Below are 19867 nucleotides of genomic sequence, written 5' to 3'. Positions count from 1 at the left end.
TCGTAGGAGGGAAGTCATTTTTATTTACTATTCACATACAATTAGTGTAATGTGACACTTTTTTTTGTTTAAATAAGAAGTCTCGCTGCTTTTCCATAAATGGTGTGGTTGGAATTTAGAAAAAGTATGGTATAGTGTATGGTCATGGCATCAGGACATGTTATGGACACTGTTATGGCATCAGTATTGACCATATTGATCAGAGGAAGGTTTTCTGCAATATTGTGTAAGTGCGTGTGTATAGTCTACACATATTTGGACACACTTTTCTTGGCAAACACATTTATAAGATAAGTGTATTTATCTTTATTTTTACATTTCCACATTTTTTTCTCTGATTGACGAGGACATTTTATTAATTTTGACTTTCATACAATGTTTCAAACATGAATGTAGTTGTAGAAATGACACTTAATGCCTTAATACTCAAGGATATCTTGAGAATGTTTCCCCCATCCCTCCACCACAACAATTAGACAAATCAGACCAAAGTTGCCCTAAAAGTCAAAGATTCAACTGCTCACAGAATAGTTTGACAGACCAGATGTAAACTGTTAGAAAGATGTAAACTTTCTCCTCTCCTTCAGCTATCTGCGCTATTTATTTCACAAGGGCACCGTTACTGCATCTTGTCCTTAGTGCCACCCAAAACTATCGTGATTGTCAAAAAGAAAAACAAACAAGCCAGAGTAGTGATGCTGCATTGAGCAAGACCTTTCATTAGTGCCGACACAGCGCTGTGTAGATATATCTGGCTATGCAAGACTACTTTCAGGATAAAAATCTAGAAAAAAAACAGGATTAGCTTCAAAATCCACAGCATGTCAACAAATTTGTATTTTAGAGAGCCAAAAAAGGACTTTGTTGTCCTGTCCCTTTTAAATAGTTATGTCAGTATGGTGCTTTGTAGCATAGTCAACAGTATTCTAATTGATGATGAAACTGATGCATGCCTTCAGAGTGTTTTGAGAACTTGTGCCGGTGCTGAAGAAGGGGTAAGCTTCCCCAACTCTGCCTTAGATTGGCAATCAAGCTGTGCGGGATAAATTAGTTGCAAAATCCATCTTTAAGGCAGCCTGTGTGAGACTTTTACTTTTGGTGGCATCATTCTTAAACTCTCAGCCGTTCGGAAGCCGTGCTACAATAAGCACACAAATTAAAAAACATAATGTGAAAACACTCAATACGGGAGATCCTATTGTGAATGCCAAAAGCCACACCCAACAGACACTGTAAAGCCAGCAATCTTGCAGGTGTGAAAAAGGGCTTTGGTATAGTGAATGCAGTGTGCCTTTCCTGTTCCTGAAAGCTGACTGAATCAGTGTGGAGTGTCAGTGTAGAGCCTGGTAATGCCTTGGGAGGCTGATTGGGCCATTATAGATGGACAAGAAAAAAAGTCTGCGTTCTCACTTTAGTCAATCAAGTAAATGGCCCCCTAGGTGGCAGGTCTAGGGTACCTAATGGGCTCATCAGTGAGTGGGAGGTTGATGATGGGAATGAGCAGAAATGGGAAGGGCACAGGCTAACCCACCTTCACGTTCCAACTTCAGTCCTCCAGTACAGCCCCAAGGGCACCCAAATCTACCGGGAGCCAGACTGGTCACATGTATTCCTCAAGCCGAACATCAGCTCTGGCCTCGCAAGGACCGCGGTGAAATGTGGATTTCATGTCTCTTCAGCTCCGTGCGAAAAGTGTGTGAGCAAATTCCCCGATAGAAAAGTTGTCAGACCTATGCATTTATTTCACAGAATACCTGTATTGTATCCACAGAAGATTATAGAAGTGACTAATGACACAATGACACATATTGGATAAATGAATTAAACCATCTGCTGCATGACTCAAAACAAAGACATATTGGTTCTCTTGGGTTTCATCTGAGTCTTTCTTAAGAGGTGAAACATGCTCTGCCACATAATTAGGACCCATGACAATGCTTTTTTTGTTGATTTTAAGTTGAACAGAAGGGGCTACCTATTAGGCACTTGACTTGGAGTCATCTACTCAAAGTTAGTGTGACCTTGTCTCCTGCTCTCAAAATGTCCACGGCACATGTGATAATTGATATCACTATATGTCCCTTGTATTCACAGAGCTCCTCTTTCAGCAGTGGCCTTGCATGCTTTCCTGTGTCTCCATGTCCACCTTTCTCTCATCTAATATAGCATAATATAGAACTGTGTGTAGTATGCAATGTGTTTGCCCTTACCTGCTGCTCCATCTGCAGAAGTTAAATTGAGCAATCAAGGGCCGCCGATTCTTCTGTGAGTGTTTCTGTATTCCCACCGCCACTTCTTCTGTTACTAGTTAATTATCGTGTTATTTATTTATATTCAATCTGGATATTCAAATGGAAGTGAGTTTGCTTGTAATATGCCGTGCCGATCTAAATGCGGAATATATTGGAATGCATTTTGCTAACTAGTGAGGGATTTCAAATAATGCTACCTCAAGGCAATTTATGTTCTGAAAGATTGAATGATACCACTGTTCAGAATTTGCTTTCGGCAAACCATTAATGAAGAAGCATTTCCCATCTTATTCAAACGAGCAGATTTGTTTGAAGGAGCAGGCATTTATTTACACTCCATCCAGCTCAACCATTAAAACATAATGGGATGAGACACATACGCTCTTCAAGTCGAGCATTCCAAAGCTTTGGACCGCTGACAGTAAATACCTTTTTCACTTTTGGTTTGCAACACAAATTTAAAATGGCCTGGACAAGGGATGGACTAGTATTAAATAGGATTAAAATCAGACCTGGACAATGGATGGGCGAGGATTAAAATAAGACCTGGACTAGGATTAAAATCAGACCTGGAGAAGGGATGGGCGAGGATTAAAATCAGACATAGACTAGGATTAAAATTAGACCTGGAGAATGGATGGACTAGGATTAAAATCAGACCTGGACAAGGGATGGGCTAGGATTAAAATCAGACCTGGAAAACTAGGATTAATATCATCCCAGGACAAGGGATGGACTAGGATTAAAATCAGACCTGGACAAGGGATGGGCTAGGATTAAAATCAGACCTGGAAAACTAGGATTAATATCAGCCCAGGACAAGGGATGGACTAGGATTAAAATCAGACCTGGACAAGGGATGGGCTAGGATTAAAATCAGACCTGGAAAACTAGGATTAATATCAGCCCAGGACAAGGGATGGACTAGGATTAAAATCCGACCTGGACTTTGACATAGACCAGCTCACTACAACCCGTGCACAGATACTCCACAGCCCCCGGCACAGTTCTCACGATACCGGGAAACTGCATTGACTGAAATTCCTGATATAAAATCGTGTGAAAATAACGTCAGGACCTTATGTAGGATTCCCCCTGCCCTCACAGAGAGACTCTGAGCTGAATGTGTTATCTCAACTCAGCAAAGTGCATTTAAACACATTATTCTTTGCTCCTGCCATATAAACTAGTCCCCCTTGTAAATGATCTAGTCTGCTACCTAAATGTGTAATGACCATTTTAAGTGTTTCAACATACAGCATAGCATTAACATGTGCAATGTCCATGTGAGTGTGACACAATACCAATGTTTCCAGATGTACCTCGTATGTATGTACCTCGTTGCTTGGTAATCACAGTCGTGGGTCGAACAATAAACACATTTAAATTTAAAATCCATGAAATGAAATGTGATGTCCCAGTGTGAGCAACATATTGATCCTCATTTAATGAAAGTATGTGTGTTGGTGTATGCCTCTGACTGCTTGCAATTGCCTAAACGTGTGTGTGTGTGTGTGTGTGTGTGTGTGTGTGTGTGTGTGTAGGTAGGTAGGTGTGCGTGTGTGTGCGTGTGCGTGTGAGAGAGAGAGAGAGAGAGTGTGTGTACGTGTGTGTTTGCACATGCACATGTCCACATGCAGGCTGTTTACAGTGAGGATATTATCAGTAGGAGTACACAGAGGTGGGTTGTGATAATTAGTTTACTCAGCATACCATTCGAACAGCATGGCAATCATGGTGGGGAATGAATATGAGACAAGTTTGATGTGAATACTCCGGCTACACACACACACACACACATACACACACACACACACACACACGCACACACACGCACACACTCTTGGCAAACAGAGTACAGTACTTTTGTTCAGACTTTTCTGCCACACTGTTTTAATGTCATACTTTTATGTGTGTATCCACTGTACACTATATAAGTGTGTGCGTTTGTTGTCCTAGCTATCTGTAATTGAATGCGAATGTATGTTCTGTTTCATAATGCTGTTTCATTTTTTTATATGAAGTCCTCATCCACTGTGTCTGTATCCAGTCCCTCTTTTGATACTGGAGATTTACTCATTATCTTGGCGGCCATGTAACGTACCCACAAGAGCATAAACAGACTTTGTACTTGGTTCTTGTGTCCACAGTTGTTCCCATTATGTATGCACCTTAATCATTAGGCTTTGTGGTACATTTGACGCGTAAATGAGTGGAACAAATCTGTGTTCATGAATTATTTTCTCTTTTAAAAAACTTTTCTTGTGTTTGTTTTTAGCTACGAGACACTAAATCCATCAGTCAGAACACGACACTTCTTCATTTCCTTGCTGAGAAGTGTGAAGAGAGTCACCAAGAGATTTTGAGGTTTCCAGATGAACTGGAGCATGTGGAGAGTGCCAGCAGAGGTAAGTGCTTATGTCTTCATGTATTGAGGTCTATGCATATTAATATATACAGTACATTAGACGAGCACCAACATCATCTGGTAATGGATGTACTCTGTACAAGGCTAAGGACGTGGGCAATATGACTATTAACATATATCAATAAATGCATTGCTCTATATTCATTAATTTATTTTAGCTACTTATCAACATATTTTCACGATACACTTATCATATTTCCTCTCTTGACGACAGGCATCACTCTCTCTTTGTGACAGGAATAGAGTTGTTTGTGTGGCCACACTGTCATTCAGCCTGTCAATAAACTAATTCCACTTTAAATCTATCCCCAAGAATTTGGTGGAATCCCTGAAGGCTTATTTACTTTGTTAGCCTCGTAATTGGTTATTTAATCTAATTCAACTAATTATGCACTTGAATGAGGCTGCCAGCCATTGTGTAAGTGGAATGAATAGTCTCATGCGCCGTATATATATTTAGATGTCTATATTTGCAAATTTGGAATTATATCAATTTGTTATTTCATGGAAATGATTTATTCCAAAAGATGACAGTTAATTGACTGAGGACTCACAGAAAATATCCAAGAAACATGGGCTGCAAAAACATTTGACTGTGTTCACACCATACATCTCTTGTGTCATTGAACTTAACATGCAATTAAACCAGGTTTTCAGTCCGATACTGTAACAGTGAAGGAGAACATCTGACATCAAAAATGCTAAGACACTAACATCCGAAAGAAAATGATCTGCACCCTTTTTTAAATATCTTTCTCTTATTTTTTTTTGCCACATTGTATAATTTATGTGTTGTTTTTATATTATTAGATATTTCACGGTGGCCTTAGCATGTTGAAGCTAAGTAGATGAGAAAAGCCTAAATATCTGCTGACGAGCCTCTAAAAATGTATTTCTTCAGATTTACTTTGAGGCACAAAGGAGCACAGTGACCAGAGGGCCATGTGCTGGCCGCCTCCATGTCTTTGAAAAGCTGTTACTGCCTGTAGGAACAATGGAGCATCATTTAATTATTTACCACTATCTTCAGATCCTTTACAAGCTTTTGGTCTCGTATCAGGTAAACTGGCTATGGAAAATACACAAAAGCTTTCTTTCTATCTTAAAGCAAGGGCAGGCAAATTATTTTAGAAGCCTTTTTTGTTATATTTTTGTTTACATCCTGGAAGCAATGAATAAACAAAATGCTCAATAATTAAACAATAAAAATAATCTGGTATCTGTGACTGACGCAGCCCAGTAATTTACAAAAAATGTCCCGATACCAATATGCTAGCTTCACAGCTGTGAGAACTGTTTAATGTTTGGTGTGTTTTTTTTTTTTTTACATACAATAAAACATCAGGTAGTTGGATATGGTTAGCAATGACAATCAATGTGCTGCGCTCTCAAGTGTCCTCGCTTCGGAGGGAGGTCTGAAGAGCTGGGATTGCTTTTATTTGGATATTTAAATTCTAGCTAGCACTGACTGGTTTCCCTAAAGCTGCCGACCCCTGCTTTACCAATCTACACTAAATGACCGCTTGCATGACGCTCCTCTTTTTTAAGTTAACATTAGTCTCTAATATCAACCTCCTTTTATTTTGTTTTTTTTACTCTCTGTTGGGACAGTTTTCCTCCAACTTAGTGCATTGTGTCTTGGATGACTAGAATGTCTTTAATGTCTTTACATTATTTATTCATATAGCCACAGTTTGAAAAATCCTCATTGATTATTTGGAAACCCATTAGCCGTAACCATGGCAACAGACACTCTTACTGGGCCTCATATTATAATTATTTCACAGTGTCATCAATGTCTACACTTGTACTACATGAGTGAATGATATAGCAGCATAATACTTTTACATACAACATATCACATATAAGACATAAAGTGAAACAGCTCATATTGTTGTGCAGACTTGGGTCATAAATCTGTTTTGAAGAAACCTATGTAAAGCATGTTGCTTGCACATTATTTATTTTTGTTGGATTTCAGGAGAAGGATTTAAATGTAATCAAATGGCTATATACAATGGTTGAATCTTGTACAATTATTGTATTCATTAATAATTGCAATCAGGCCTCGGTGATTTTCCAAGGAAATCATAATTTCCCTTGCCTTGATTGGCTGCTTCAGACTTTCACTCAGACAGTGCACAGTTTCTCTAAGAAATTGGATTGCCACCATAGTTGTTTTCGTCTGGACACAATTTGTATTTCACCGACATTCAAAATGGTGTAAATTATTTTTAGCACAGTAATTCTAATATGTAAAAATATATTAAATGGCAGACCTGTTAACTTTTGAAGGAATGATCATTGTTAATTCCATAATGGATCATTTAAGGTGGTAGCGGCCTAATACAGTATGAGGCCAAATGACTGTCAATATCAGCGAGCACAAATGAGATCCATGAGTGAGCGTCAGAGGTGAATATTGTATTTTTTACTCCAACTCAGAAGTTAATATTGTACTTTTTTAAAAAGTGTTCAGATCCTTTATTTAAGTAAAATTACTAATACCCTACTGATCAAATACTCCATTACGAGTAAAAGTCCTGCAAATGTTCCTGTTCGTGTTTCAGGATATAGATATTTGTGCTGCATTAATGTGTATTATGCATGTTTTTTTTATATACTGTTGGTGAGTTTAAACTATAGCAATGTTTCATAAGATAATCGTATGTTTGTAGTGTTATTACAGTACATTGCAATATAGTGATGTGAAGAGATCGCAAAAGTAATGTGCGCACGTGGCTGTTGCACACGCGGGACATCTACACTCACGCACACACACACACACACACACACACACACAAGCATGCACAGATATCTCATTTGTTCTTGCAGATATTGACAGTGATTTTCCCTCATACTACAGCATTTAGTGATAAGTGTAAAAAGTCAGTGCATATATCTATTACCATGGTAGTATGTATCCATTGGTGTTGTTGACTGCAGTCATATAACAGTATAGTTTATGTTTGACTAAAATGTATCAAGGTCAATTTTGATTAAAATATACATGATTATGTAGAAAGGCAGGGGCAGGAAGCTTTCCATAGGACATGCACATTGGCTTGCACGGTGGATTAATGACTTCATTGAGCAGAAAATAACAGTTTATATAATATTAGTAAAATAAATATACTCTGGTACTCATTAAGCGTTTAGCAGCTTAGAATTTTCTCTCAACCAATGTAAATTAAGACCTAAATGAAAACGTGTCATTGTATCTAAAAATACATATGTTTTTGTTTTTATACCTTAGCCCCATGAACTGAAATTTCTCCGGTTGGCATAGGCATACAACGACAAAGCCCTAATTATAGGTTTATTTCTCAATCTGTTTGCATAAAGACAGAATTTGTATCAAAACTAATACATTTATTTTAGGCGCTAATTGAAGTGAACTTTATTTGTCAAAGATAATTTGCATGCAATTTACCCACTAATAAAGGCGTTTTGAGGTTTTCTGTTCAAGGGAACACATTAAGGGATTATCAAGGAAGTATTGTACAATAACACTCCTTCATAATCAGTAGCCGTGGTCAAAGTGCTGGTGGAATGTGATGTAGTGAGGTCCTTTTCAATATAACTTAGAGTAGCACTTTGCTTTCTTGGATCTGGTCCTCTTGCTGCTGTCAATGCCTTCCCATCTTAATTACCTTCATCAAGAAGGTTTTAACCACATATCTTTTAAAAATTGTATTAAATACTTAAACGGTCATTATGAAATTTGTTGAAAAGTTTGGCCATGGGCTTGGGAACATTGATTCATTTTCTATTCATTTTGCTCCGCCATCGCTTGCTGTGACGACATTGATTATACTTTATGTTTTTTTTGATGCAAATCCAGACCCACAAGCAATTTACAACTCATAATAGTTGGCCATTATTAAAACGACCTACAGTGCATTTTGATTACTGTGCAGCCTCTGTCGATATGTTTGATCTCTAAACACTTTCAACTGTCAACACACAAAACATACAAACAGCAGCAGCAGCAGCAATTTTGGTTTTACAATTTTTTTTATTATCTGTCACTGTTTTATGTTGTATGTCTGAAACTTTGTTAAATGTGCTTTTGCTGTCTTGGCCAGGACACTCTTGTAAAGGAGATTTTTAATCTCAATGAGGCTTTTCCTGGTTAAATAAAATGTAATAATTAATAATAATAAACTATAGATATTATATCACATAAGGCTTATTCAATTGCATGTGTTGCACAGTGCAATCTTTAACATTGATATGGAGTACTTTATCAAGTTTAACTTGTGCAACCATTTATTTTTTTACCATTGTTAAGTAATAATAAATGGAAACTTCCAACCGCGTCGCAGATAAAATGTGTCTTTTTGACAACACTATATGTTTAATAAAGGTAGTCAGGTAGTAATGCCACACAATAAAGCGCTGAATGTAGTAGGTTATTTGTAAGAAGTTGTGAAAGTCTACGGCAGCTGAAGATTTGAAGCAGTATATCTCTAATTGTTTGTGCTCATCTCAAGGTGAAAGTCTAATCCCTTGGATAGGAGCAAAAGGCTTGACTTTGTTTATGCCAGCCCATGTACATGCAAACATGTCATCCAGCGCAGGATGAATTCATCAATTATTATTCATATTGCCTTTTTTTTTTAAACATCAAGGTCGTTGCCTTATAGAGCCTTCGGCACATTCGATCTATTGAATTCTGTTATGATACAGATTCTGCTTTTATCATCGGCTTTGTATCCATACTCGCTTATATTTCACTGTCAGCTCCATCTCCGTCTCTGCAGAGGATTGGTAACCTCTCCTGCTACCACACCACTGTTGATCTCTGAGGGGTCAAGGATTTGAAGGAGTTCTGGGTAGCTTCAAGGGGCACAGGCCTCCTTATTGAAAATTAATTGAATTTAAATATATTTTTCCTATTCTGCCTCCAAAATGACTGGTCACACCAAGCAGCACACTGCCAGCTTTAGTTTGTAAAGATGCACAGTACATCCTTCCTTTGCCTGGAGTAAATATTGTATCGCGGCACAGAAAGATATAAGTCACACTACAATGTATGTAGGAGTTAGTGAATTATCCCAATCCTGGTAGATGTTACCATTCTCATTTTAGCTTTGCGCCATGCAAATGTGATCTATTGTATTACTTAATCATTTATTTTCGATTCGGCTCAGGTTAAACATTGATGCTCTCTCCATACATACAAATAAAAGCTGTTGACTGTGTTTGACTGATGTGTGTTCCCATATTAGTTGTAAAATCAGATGAAACAGATCACCTCATCATTTTGTTAGCATTTACCAATCATAACTCACTTGAGTCTCAGCCATAAGTTCTTTATCAATAGCTCTTGTGAGCTATGTGTTTAATAATACCATGAGTGTCATGGTGATGGATGTATATATTAATGCCACGGATTGTAACAATACAAAAGCAATTCACATCAACCCGTCGCCATATGTCTTCTTAAACATAGATGAGTATTGTCTTCATATCTTCCTTATTCTTTTAGGATACCATACATACCACTGAATAAGACTCCATACCCTTCCATCCATTGAACATATTATACAGAAGGTATTGCATATATGAAGGGGTTCAGTAAATATCTCAGTTTTTAATTATACTCATTTTTCTATATTCCTTTCTGACATACTAAATTATTTGTTTTGCCCTCCAGGGAATATCAATGACACTGATGTGCAAATGAACTCTTCATGTACTGTTTATGCAATTATTCATGAATGTACTATTGGATATTGAGACTATAACCATTTGAAATGTAGTCATAGATGACACTATTTCCATACCCCTGACCTCATCTTGATGGCAGCAGTAAAGCCTTAAGAGAAGTGGCAGTGGCCAGTTAAGTCCCCCCAGAGATGAATATGTGGGGTCTGACAATAGGAACTAAGTCTGTGTGGTGATTCCACTCAATCAGTGGTGCGCTGACAATCTGTCTTGACAATCCTGGAAAAGAGGAAATATGACACAAATGTTCTCATAAATCTATTTAGTATAGGGCTTAGCCAAGGGCAAAATACTTTGGAGCCTGTGAGAGAGAAATGGAGAATGAGGGGAGAAAAAAAAATAAAGATGAACTCTGAGGATATTAATACCGCTGTGAATATATCTATTATCCACATTCATTTCAAGGCTCTGCAGCATAATAAAGCAGTGCCCATTTCCCATTTAAACTCATAGCAGTGCTTGGCTTCGGTATTACGTAGACAAAATGCCTTTCTGGATGGGGTGGAACACAGTAGGGGTCGTTTGTCTTTTGGTTTCAATGGAGTTGCAGGGAATTATACGGTTGAGAAGATATTCCCTCATGACATTCCAGGGAGGGTATCCTGCTAAAGTCAGATGCGGAGGCTTGAAGAAGAATGGATGTAATTCAAGACAAACACTTAAGTACTACTGCAACAGGACCAAATGTTCTTTGTTTTTGTACTTAAGAGATGTTTGTCTGAGAAGCGAGTCACCTGTGAGTTAATGCTTTGCACTGAAGCAGTAGCTCCATCTTTTATTTCACTGCAGACATGTTGGCTAACAATTAAAACAATTGATTGCAGAGGAAATTATGAGAAAACAAACAAACAAACATGTATTGTTGTTTTGGGAACATTTTTAAAGCTAGCAGCTGGGTTGTGCTACCAAAAAGCCAGCGGCGAGCTCAAAAGCACTATTTTAGGATATTTTAATATAGGATTCTATTTATGTTAGTCTGGAGGGAATCTCTTTAATTTTGGCACAAACAGCAACTTTCAAAGATGAACTAATTTGATTTTGTGGTCAAAGGTCAGGGTTGAGGTGCAACCTCACAAACAAGTTGTTGGCCATAACTCAAGAATTCATGCTAATTATGACAATTTCGTAAAAATGTCTAATACGATACAATGATGTAGTAATTTCAATTTGGACATACACGGATATAACTGCAACATGAATGGTTTGCAGAGGCATACAACTATGAGGCGGTAATTACAGTGTCATAGGTATTCTCACCATTAATCATATTGCATGAAGTATATTCAATCCATTCAAGTAGTTTTTTTTATTATTTAATGTTTCAAGATTCTGTCATCGTTATGATTTAAAAATGTTAAGGCACATAACCTACACACAGTGCACATATATCTCGCTCTTTTTCTTTTTTACTAGACTGCAGAGGAACGAAGAGTTGGATTTGCACTGTTTCATAATATAATGTCAGAAACATAAATATTGAATTATATGGTTGAGTTGTGATTCAAACCATATTTAAACAACTCTTCAAATCAATTACCAATCCCAATATCAAACAATTGATCTATACATATTTTAGAGAAAGAGAATTAGGGAAATTCCCGGGATTTATCAAACAATGTAGCCAGATTGTTCCTCTTCAAACTGAACGTCCAGGCATGAACATTAGTTTTTATTAGAATGACGAAGAAGTCTGTGTACACGAGAAAGGAATAGCTACTGTGGCTCAATCCATTGCCAGATCTTTTTCCCTTGCGGGTAACCTGACAAGAGATTCTCCAATTACAGGAGGCAGACACTCCTCTGAGGACGTGAGCCACGATATCACCCGTGCCCTCTGACCACAACCTGTGTTACCTTTGGTTTGCCAGTGCACAGTAACAAGCACCTTCTTTTATGTTGATATCTTGCCACTTCTTTTTAATGTCAGTCGTGGGTCGGCCTTCTGGTTTGGCTCTCGGAATTAGCAGCTTTCAAGTCTGCTGAGATCTGCAGCCATTTGAAAAATCTGGAGTGTCACAACAATGACTATCAACACCACCAACATCAGACCATCTCAACCTTTGAAGAAATAATGAAAAATCTATTTCACACTAAGTGATGTTTCCCTTCTAAGATCTGTAGTCAAACTCCTCCATTCTCCCTCAGAAGTAATTGAATGACAATTGGATTTAGGTGCATATTAATATTCTCAGTGGGAATTCTATTTGCCATTTAATCGTGGGAGTTAATAAGGTGTGGTATGAGGCTCACAAATGTGAGGCATTTCAAGTTCATTGCAATTTAGAAAGACGGTTTTCTAATCTAGGATTTTTAGTAGTTTAGAAGTAGTCTTCATTTTTATAATTCATTGTTTTCATTGCAATATTTCCAGCAGTAGAGAAGCTGGTCGTGACTATGGGAATTATGAGCCATACAAGTAAAAGAATGTCGACGTGACTGCAGAACTCGGTGGAGATTCACCTTACAGTGGTACAATGACCCAGATTGCAGGTCCAAGACAACAGGGGAGTGGCTTTGTTTCCGTATCTACTTGAGAGGCCCAACCGAACCCTGGATTTAAACCCCTTTGAAAATCTGTGGAGAGACCTGAAGATTGCAGCTCACTGATGCTTCCCATCCAGTCCGACTGAGATTAAGAGGGTTCGCAAGGAAGGAGAGCTGAATCTCAAATTTAAGATGACTTGAAAATACACCCACAGGTTTAAGAGTTCCCACAGCACTCAAGAAACAAAAAGTATTCCAATCACTTTTTGGCAAATGTGATACATTACGTTTTTGTGTGGGCTTTCAATTTATACTGTCAAAAACGTAAGTAAGGGTTATCAATGCTAAATTACTGGAGTAGATAAGGTTCACACAGATAAATACACACATTTGTTGATTGATCTTAGAGAGAAGAAGAAACAACCAAAATCTAATTCCATCAAATTGAATATGGATCATTTAGGATGACAACATCTGAAAACTGTTTACTAATGATTTGGCATGTTAGCTGAAGATTCAACTGAAGTCCAAATAGATGCACTTCCTTTGTGTCCATGTTGTTATGTTTGAGGGTTTCTGGCTATCACTTGTTGGTCAAGTCATAATTGTTAGAAGTGCTGTGAATGATTGTGGGCTTGTTTACATTTTATTACCCTGCTTGTGCTGCTTTAGGTCTGCACCTTTCCTCCTATCATTTGGTGTATTTCTGAGTCTATGCACCAGGCAATCTCCTCGGAAGCTTTTGTGTATGAGAACTCATCATTTATATATCAAAGGAATTTGGCATCGGTACTTGTATTATTGAAAGCTCAGTCTTCAGTCTTTGGAGTCCTGAGATCCAGATGTCCAGTTGATTTGACTGGACACTGCTACACATAGAGATTTACACAACTGGACTATTTTCAAAACATAGAAAACCAAAGCCGAAATAATGTCATTATTTAGAGGTCACCCTCACACCAGCCCACGCCATTATTTTGGAGGCAAAAAAAAAAAAAAACATATAAAAGAAATATGATGGCTGACTGACCCACTGGCATAATTTAAAGCTTCCACAACCTGCTAAGTAGTGAAATCCCATTTTTACATCAAAAATGTTTTATCTGCCTGCCAGTATAACATCAAGTACAAAAGGCCATTAGTCAATTTAACGTGTTCACCGTGGCTAGAGATGGAAACGATTTACACACTCGTTGTTTAAGGTACCCTCATCCCTGGACCCTGAAAGTGATAGCTCAGGATCAGCGAGGCCAGCCATTTAAATGGACAGTCTGTCATGAAGAATATTAGGAAGAGGAAACAGACCTGTCTAGCTCCACCAGCTCAGGATGAGTGATGAGCTCCAGAGACATTTTGTTTTCCTTTTCCTTTTATTTTTTTATTACTCACTTCATGGTGGACAAGTAGTTCACTGTGAGGCCAAACCAACTATTCTTTCTCCTTTTATTTTCTTTCTGTCCATCTCTCTTTCTCCCCACCTCTGGTTTCTTTACGTTACCACTTTGGCCAGCCAGTATGAATGCAGACAGAGATAGACACATGCAGGGAGGCCAGCAGCCCTGCTCAACATCAGGCTTCACTCCGTGACAGCAGATTTCAATGAGAGGTGACAATTGGACCAGGGGTGAGAATAATGCTGTTTGCCAGCCTAGAAATTCAGCCTGTCACAGTAGACCTTTCCCCATGCTGGGAGTATTCCATGAGCTGAAGTGAACAAGGAAGCCTTATTTAAAATGTAACTCTGTTTTCTGCACTCATAATAAGAACCAATCCACCCCTGTAGATTAAAATTATTGTAGTATTTTCAGAATTTAGCAGTAGCTAATTAAGCTGTTATGGGTGACCTGAATTCAAACAAGTTCATATGCGCCAAATATAAAGTCCTGTTTAATGACATACAGTGATTGAACTCGAGACCCAGACCAAGCAAATCCCAAGGGTAGCTAGCCAGTGTGCAGAAGAGCAAATGCAACCTGGTGCAACAGGTGCACACGGGGGAGCTGAACTGTATACTTGTAAAGTAATTACCCATGACTGGTCCTGTTTCCTTCAAAATACACATTTCCATATGATCATTAAGATATCCAAGGTTAGATTTGTTGTCTCAGAGACCACATGCTTCTCAGGGGGAGAGCTGGGTTTGAGCTGAGCAGTGATGGAAGCAAAATGATGTCTTTCCCTGTTGTGCGAAGACTCCAGTTGAGCAGCAAGCAGATGTTATCTATAAATTGCACTTACCTCCTTCCTCATCTACAGTATATGCCTTTATCACAAGTAATAACCCATAGTATTTCTCAATTAGTTCATTTCTGTTATAAGGTAAAGGCTTTAAACACTTTTCATGTTTTAATAATGTTCTTTGTTATAACCCTGTAGGGTTGCTCATTCATTGAGGCAGGCAGCTAGTCAGCGTGGACTCAAACAGACACAATGGATACCAATGGCAACCTTGAGTCGCTGCACAAAAACATATCAAATTGTTCATATAAGCGTTTCAAAGCACTCCAGCTGCATCATCAGCCTTCAATCCATGTTAGTAGGTTTGAAAATTGAGAAATAATTATCAAAATAGTGGATGTAGCTTTGTTGTGGGAAACTGAGTGTTTCGTTGCTAACCACTTGCCTCAGCATGTTCGGAGGAAGCAGATGGTACTCATATCAAATAAAGTCATGTCTATTTTTCCCCTCAGAGATGTTAATGATGTGTTGATAGATAAGACATTCTACATTTTAGTAAGGCGGATTCTGCACCTGCATATTTATTTATTAATTTATTTGCAGTGTTTATTTAGAATTTAGAATCAATTTAGAATATTCCTGTCGACAGCACCACCTCGTAATACCAGAGTAGTGTGCTCCTCCGTGGTTCAGGTCTCCAGGGATTGGCTGGACACATTATCACAATGCTTGACACCTGCATTCACTTAGAACATTATCACAAAGCTCATTTTACAGTTTGCTGTGTGTATTGATAAAAGCTTGTAACATGAGGTGTGGCAGAGCCAATGCTTTTAGCCTTCATAACAATTGTTGAACACTGATGCAACTGCTGTATTCTTGAACTGTTGCAGTCACTGATAGGACATTTTACTAAACATTAGGGAACGTTAAAGTTGTTTTCATGGAGAAACCCGTGATAGCATGTCTGTCAGGCGATTCTGATAAGCGAGATAATGATGGAAATTGTACAAATGAGCAGGAAATTGAGTTTTCTCTGAGGTGATCCCTGCACCCTCCAGATAAGGCCCTGTTGAGGCATAACAATAACAAGTGCAGGGATTTGTAATATTGACTGACTGAAAGAGCATAATCTACAATACAATATGTCCACCCTGTTCCGGATTTATGTCGTGCGCTCGTGTGATGGCTCAGTGGTGAGATCTATATTAAAAAGGCTTAGCTTGCCAAATAGGTATCATACAATTGTTAAATAGTCATTTTAGTATTAACATGAAGTGCCCAAATTCTACTCCACATACCACTTGTATTTTATTTTCTACTGCAGCACAAGTGGGATATGAAATGTTATTGTATAATCCAAGGATGACTTATATAGTTTTGTCAAACTCTGGAGCCCCTCCGCCTCTCTCCTCGCCACTAGGAGACTTCTTTGCCGGACGGCAGCTTCGGAGACAGACCTTCAGTTTGCAGCTTAAGCAACTGGAAACGGCAGCAAGTTCGCTGATTCCGGACCACCCAGACATCCCAGCGGATTAGTAAACTTTCTGTTGCTGCCATGTCAGTGGTTAAACCCAGTGCTGCCGCTAGATAACAGCTTGTTGTAGCTAAATATGAGTTTCTATAGCCACTAGAAACTCTAATGTTGCCACTTGCCACCACGACGTCGTAGTCTCCTAGTGGTGGGGAGGGAGGCTGAGGGACCGAGGCGTGGAGCTAGCTAATTCATGTCACATTTGTTGGCTGAAAAACAATAAAGTCATCAACTTCAGTGCCCTATATTGCTTTTTCCCAAGCTACTATCACAATTAACGAGAACCGCGTGTGCACGGTTTTAATGGGACTCGGAACTTGGGAGTGGTTTTATCTAAAGTAGTTTGTAAAAAGGTATAGAGCCAATCATCAGGTCAGTACACTGCAAAGTGAGTATTCTCTTGGCTCACACAAAAGTTAAGCAAAATATTATTAAACTTATTATGCATGATCAATATGTAATCTGTTATAATAACCTAATGATAATAACTTCATTTATTCTGATCTTCGCAAAATAGTATATTGTCAAACAAGACAGAGATAAAATTACACAAAGCCAATAAAAACTGTAATATTAATGAACTATAATCAAGGAAAAGTGTGCCTACAAAAAGCCTCAAATTGAGTGCTTTTATCTCAGTTTTTTTTTTTTAAACACATTGGGGTATTTGAGTGTTCTCAAAAATGTAGGCCGTAGACCAAGTATTGATCATGTAGGAGAGAAGTAAAATATATACAGTATATATCACTTCAGAGTTTTTGTGATCCTTTTTACTGCCTTAAGAGTGAAGACGTAATACTCTTGTCTCAGCATTATGTGATCAGAAATATATGCGAAATATGATATTTCCAATATAAGTGTCTCACAAAGATTAGGCACGGTGTGTCTATGTGTTGGTGTTGCTGTGCATTTGGGTGTTATTCTCTTATGGTATTTAAGAGCAAGGCCTCCTGCACAACTAATTGCTCCCAATATAAGCAGACATCTTTGCCATGGTTGAACAAATGACAAAAAAATGGCAAACTACATGTGCAATGGTAGGTTTCCTGTCAGATATGAATAGAGAAACATATTCCAGACCTTTCGCAGGCCTTTGTCACACGCAGGCCTTTGTCACAGTTGTATGTTTTAAAAACAATAGATGAGGCTATTTGTTGTTGTTTTTCAATCAGAAAAGCAGTTTAAAGCTATTATCTATTCTGCCTAGTTATGTCCATCATCTCAAAATAGACATCATACCAGACATACCCAGAAAGGCAACAGATCATTTACCGACTAGGTGGTCATTGCAATAAAGTGCCTCGGTTTTCTCTCCATTCCTTCCCACTTTCTCGGCCTCTATTGACCATCGTTTGAGAGAACGTGTCTGTGGCTCAAATGCTGTCATAAGAACCAGGGCCGCTTTCGCCAAACCCCTGGCCATCAGTGGGGGTGGGAATTGATTTTGGATACTAAATTAGGTCATTTTTATCTCGGGCTGTCATCAATATATATAATTTAAAGGCATGGCTGAAGCGAACATTGCAGGGCTGCTCATTGGAGTTTTACGAGGCCCAAGGGAGGAAGCTCCCTAGGGCCCTTTTCAGTTGATGCATGCCGCTATGTGTGAAGATTCCATCATAACTTGAGTAAAACATAGGCATTCACTGCCGGCTTTGCAACATTCATATGCTACTCTCAGGTTGTTTCAGGGTCTACAAAAAACAATGATTATCTGTATCTATCATGGAATATCTTCCCGGTATTTGTCCTCAAAAGGCAACACCCAATTCCAGGAAATTATGCTCAGGTGAATTTCAAACTAATCAAAGCCATGTTGTGAACGTTCAGTGTGTATGTTTTGAAGGATTTGTTACTTTATTTGTAACTTTTTGAATGCAACCATTTAACACAAAAAAAGCTTTAATCTCATCTTGTGCTTTACAATGTAGGATAAAAATAGGCACCTTTTGTGACATATGCGTCAGCCAAACTCACCACATCAGAGACTGCGTCCTTTTTGTGGAACATGCAATATTGTCTTTGTTTGTCTTTATGATGTAAATCATGCAGATCTCCTCCAATTTTGTCCTTGGGCAATATGGAATGAGTTTCATTTAGCAGCGAGTCATTTATTTCCCAAATAAATCTAACAGGCCCTGACTGTGACCTTTCTCTTACATGTTGATGATTTGCATTCTCCACCTTCTTTGTTCCCAGCTCTGTGATATGGAGTCACACTGTGTGATCCATATTCAAATATTATTTAAATCAGTTGTACCGCATTTGCATGTGAAATTGACAATTTGAAGCCAGGTCGCCTGCATACTGATCAGAGGGACAACCTTCATTTCAGTGAGGGTGTATATTGCAAATAAATGGGACAGGGTATTAATAATTGTCATGAAAGGAGTGGTCTATATTGCACACTGCCATAAAAGAGAGTTTTTCCTCGCATGTAATGAATCTGATATCATGCTCAACCCTTTCAGCTCAGGAAATGATTATACTCTCTTCAAATAGAGAGACTCAGCCATAGTGTCACTTTTTAGGACAAAATTACCAACAAAACAGCACCTTGTGCACAAGGCAAATAACATTTGTATAGTTGCGACCAGAAAATAAAAAAAGAAATAACAAATAAATAATGCTCGTTCACAGAAGGTTACAGCACCTTCCTTTGTGCTCTGCAAGACAAATGATGTCATACTGCAGCACAATTTTAAATGTAGAATGATTAAATCATTTTATTAATTGTCGATACAGAATGATGTTAGTGAGTCAAACTGCCATAAAACCTGGATAACATTACAACATCAATAACTAAAGCGGTATCCTCTGTGTCTATGAATGTCACATTGCATATTTTAAATAACCAAAACAATGTTAAGAGAGTGAACCGACACTTTTGTATAATTTTGTTTAAAATGAAGGAATGAAAGCCTTCATTTCAATGTTTCAGTACACACATAATTATTGTGTTCACTAAGATTAGTGGGCTTGCAAACACATGTATAACAGGTCTGTAAATATTAAACAACTAAGTTGTTCTTTATGTACTCTGATGTACTCTTTATGTAGTCTGATCCCTTTTCGTACTTAAATGACCTGTTGTATTTTTGCTAGTACTGCACTTTTCTTAATTTCATAACCTAACCTCAATTTGAAGCAAAGTTGCAGGCTGTATTGAAAAACCATCCTAACACACTTCATTTGAATTTCAATTAATTTAGATATTTTAAAGATGACCATAGTTACATTTGTTTACTGTGACATGAT

General features: G+C 38.2%; 1 protein-coding gene across 1 annotated transcript in view; it reads left to right on the top strand.

The window, feature by feature from the left end:
• diaph2 (diaphanous-related formin 2) overlaps positions 1–19867 on the top strand; it is a 347468-nt gene that overhangs the window by 217641 nt on the left and 109960 nt on the right. Inside the window, 1 exon segment of the mRNA XM_034542988.1 lies at positions 4531–4660. Within this exon segment, the coding sequence (XP_034398879.1) occupies positions 4531–4660 (130 nt within the window).

Source organism: Cyclopterus lumpus, chromosome 10 (assembly GCF_009769545.1).
Source record: "Cyclopterus lumpus isolate fCycLum1 chromosome 10, fCycLum1.pri, whole genome shotgun sequence".
NCBI lineage: Eukaryota > Metazoa > Chordata > Actinopteri > Perciformes > Cyclopteridae > Cyclopterus > Cyclopterus lumpus.
This window is presented reverse-complemented; position numbering and strand designations above follow the sequence as displayed.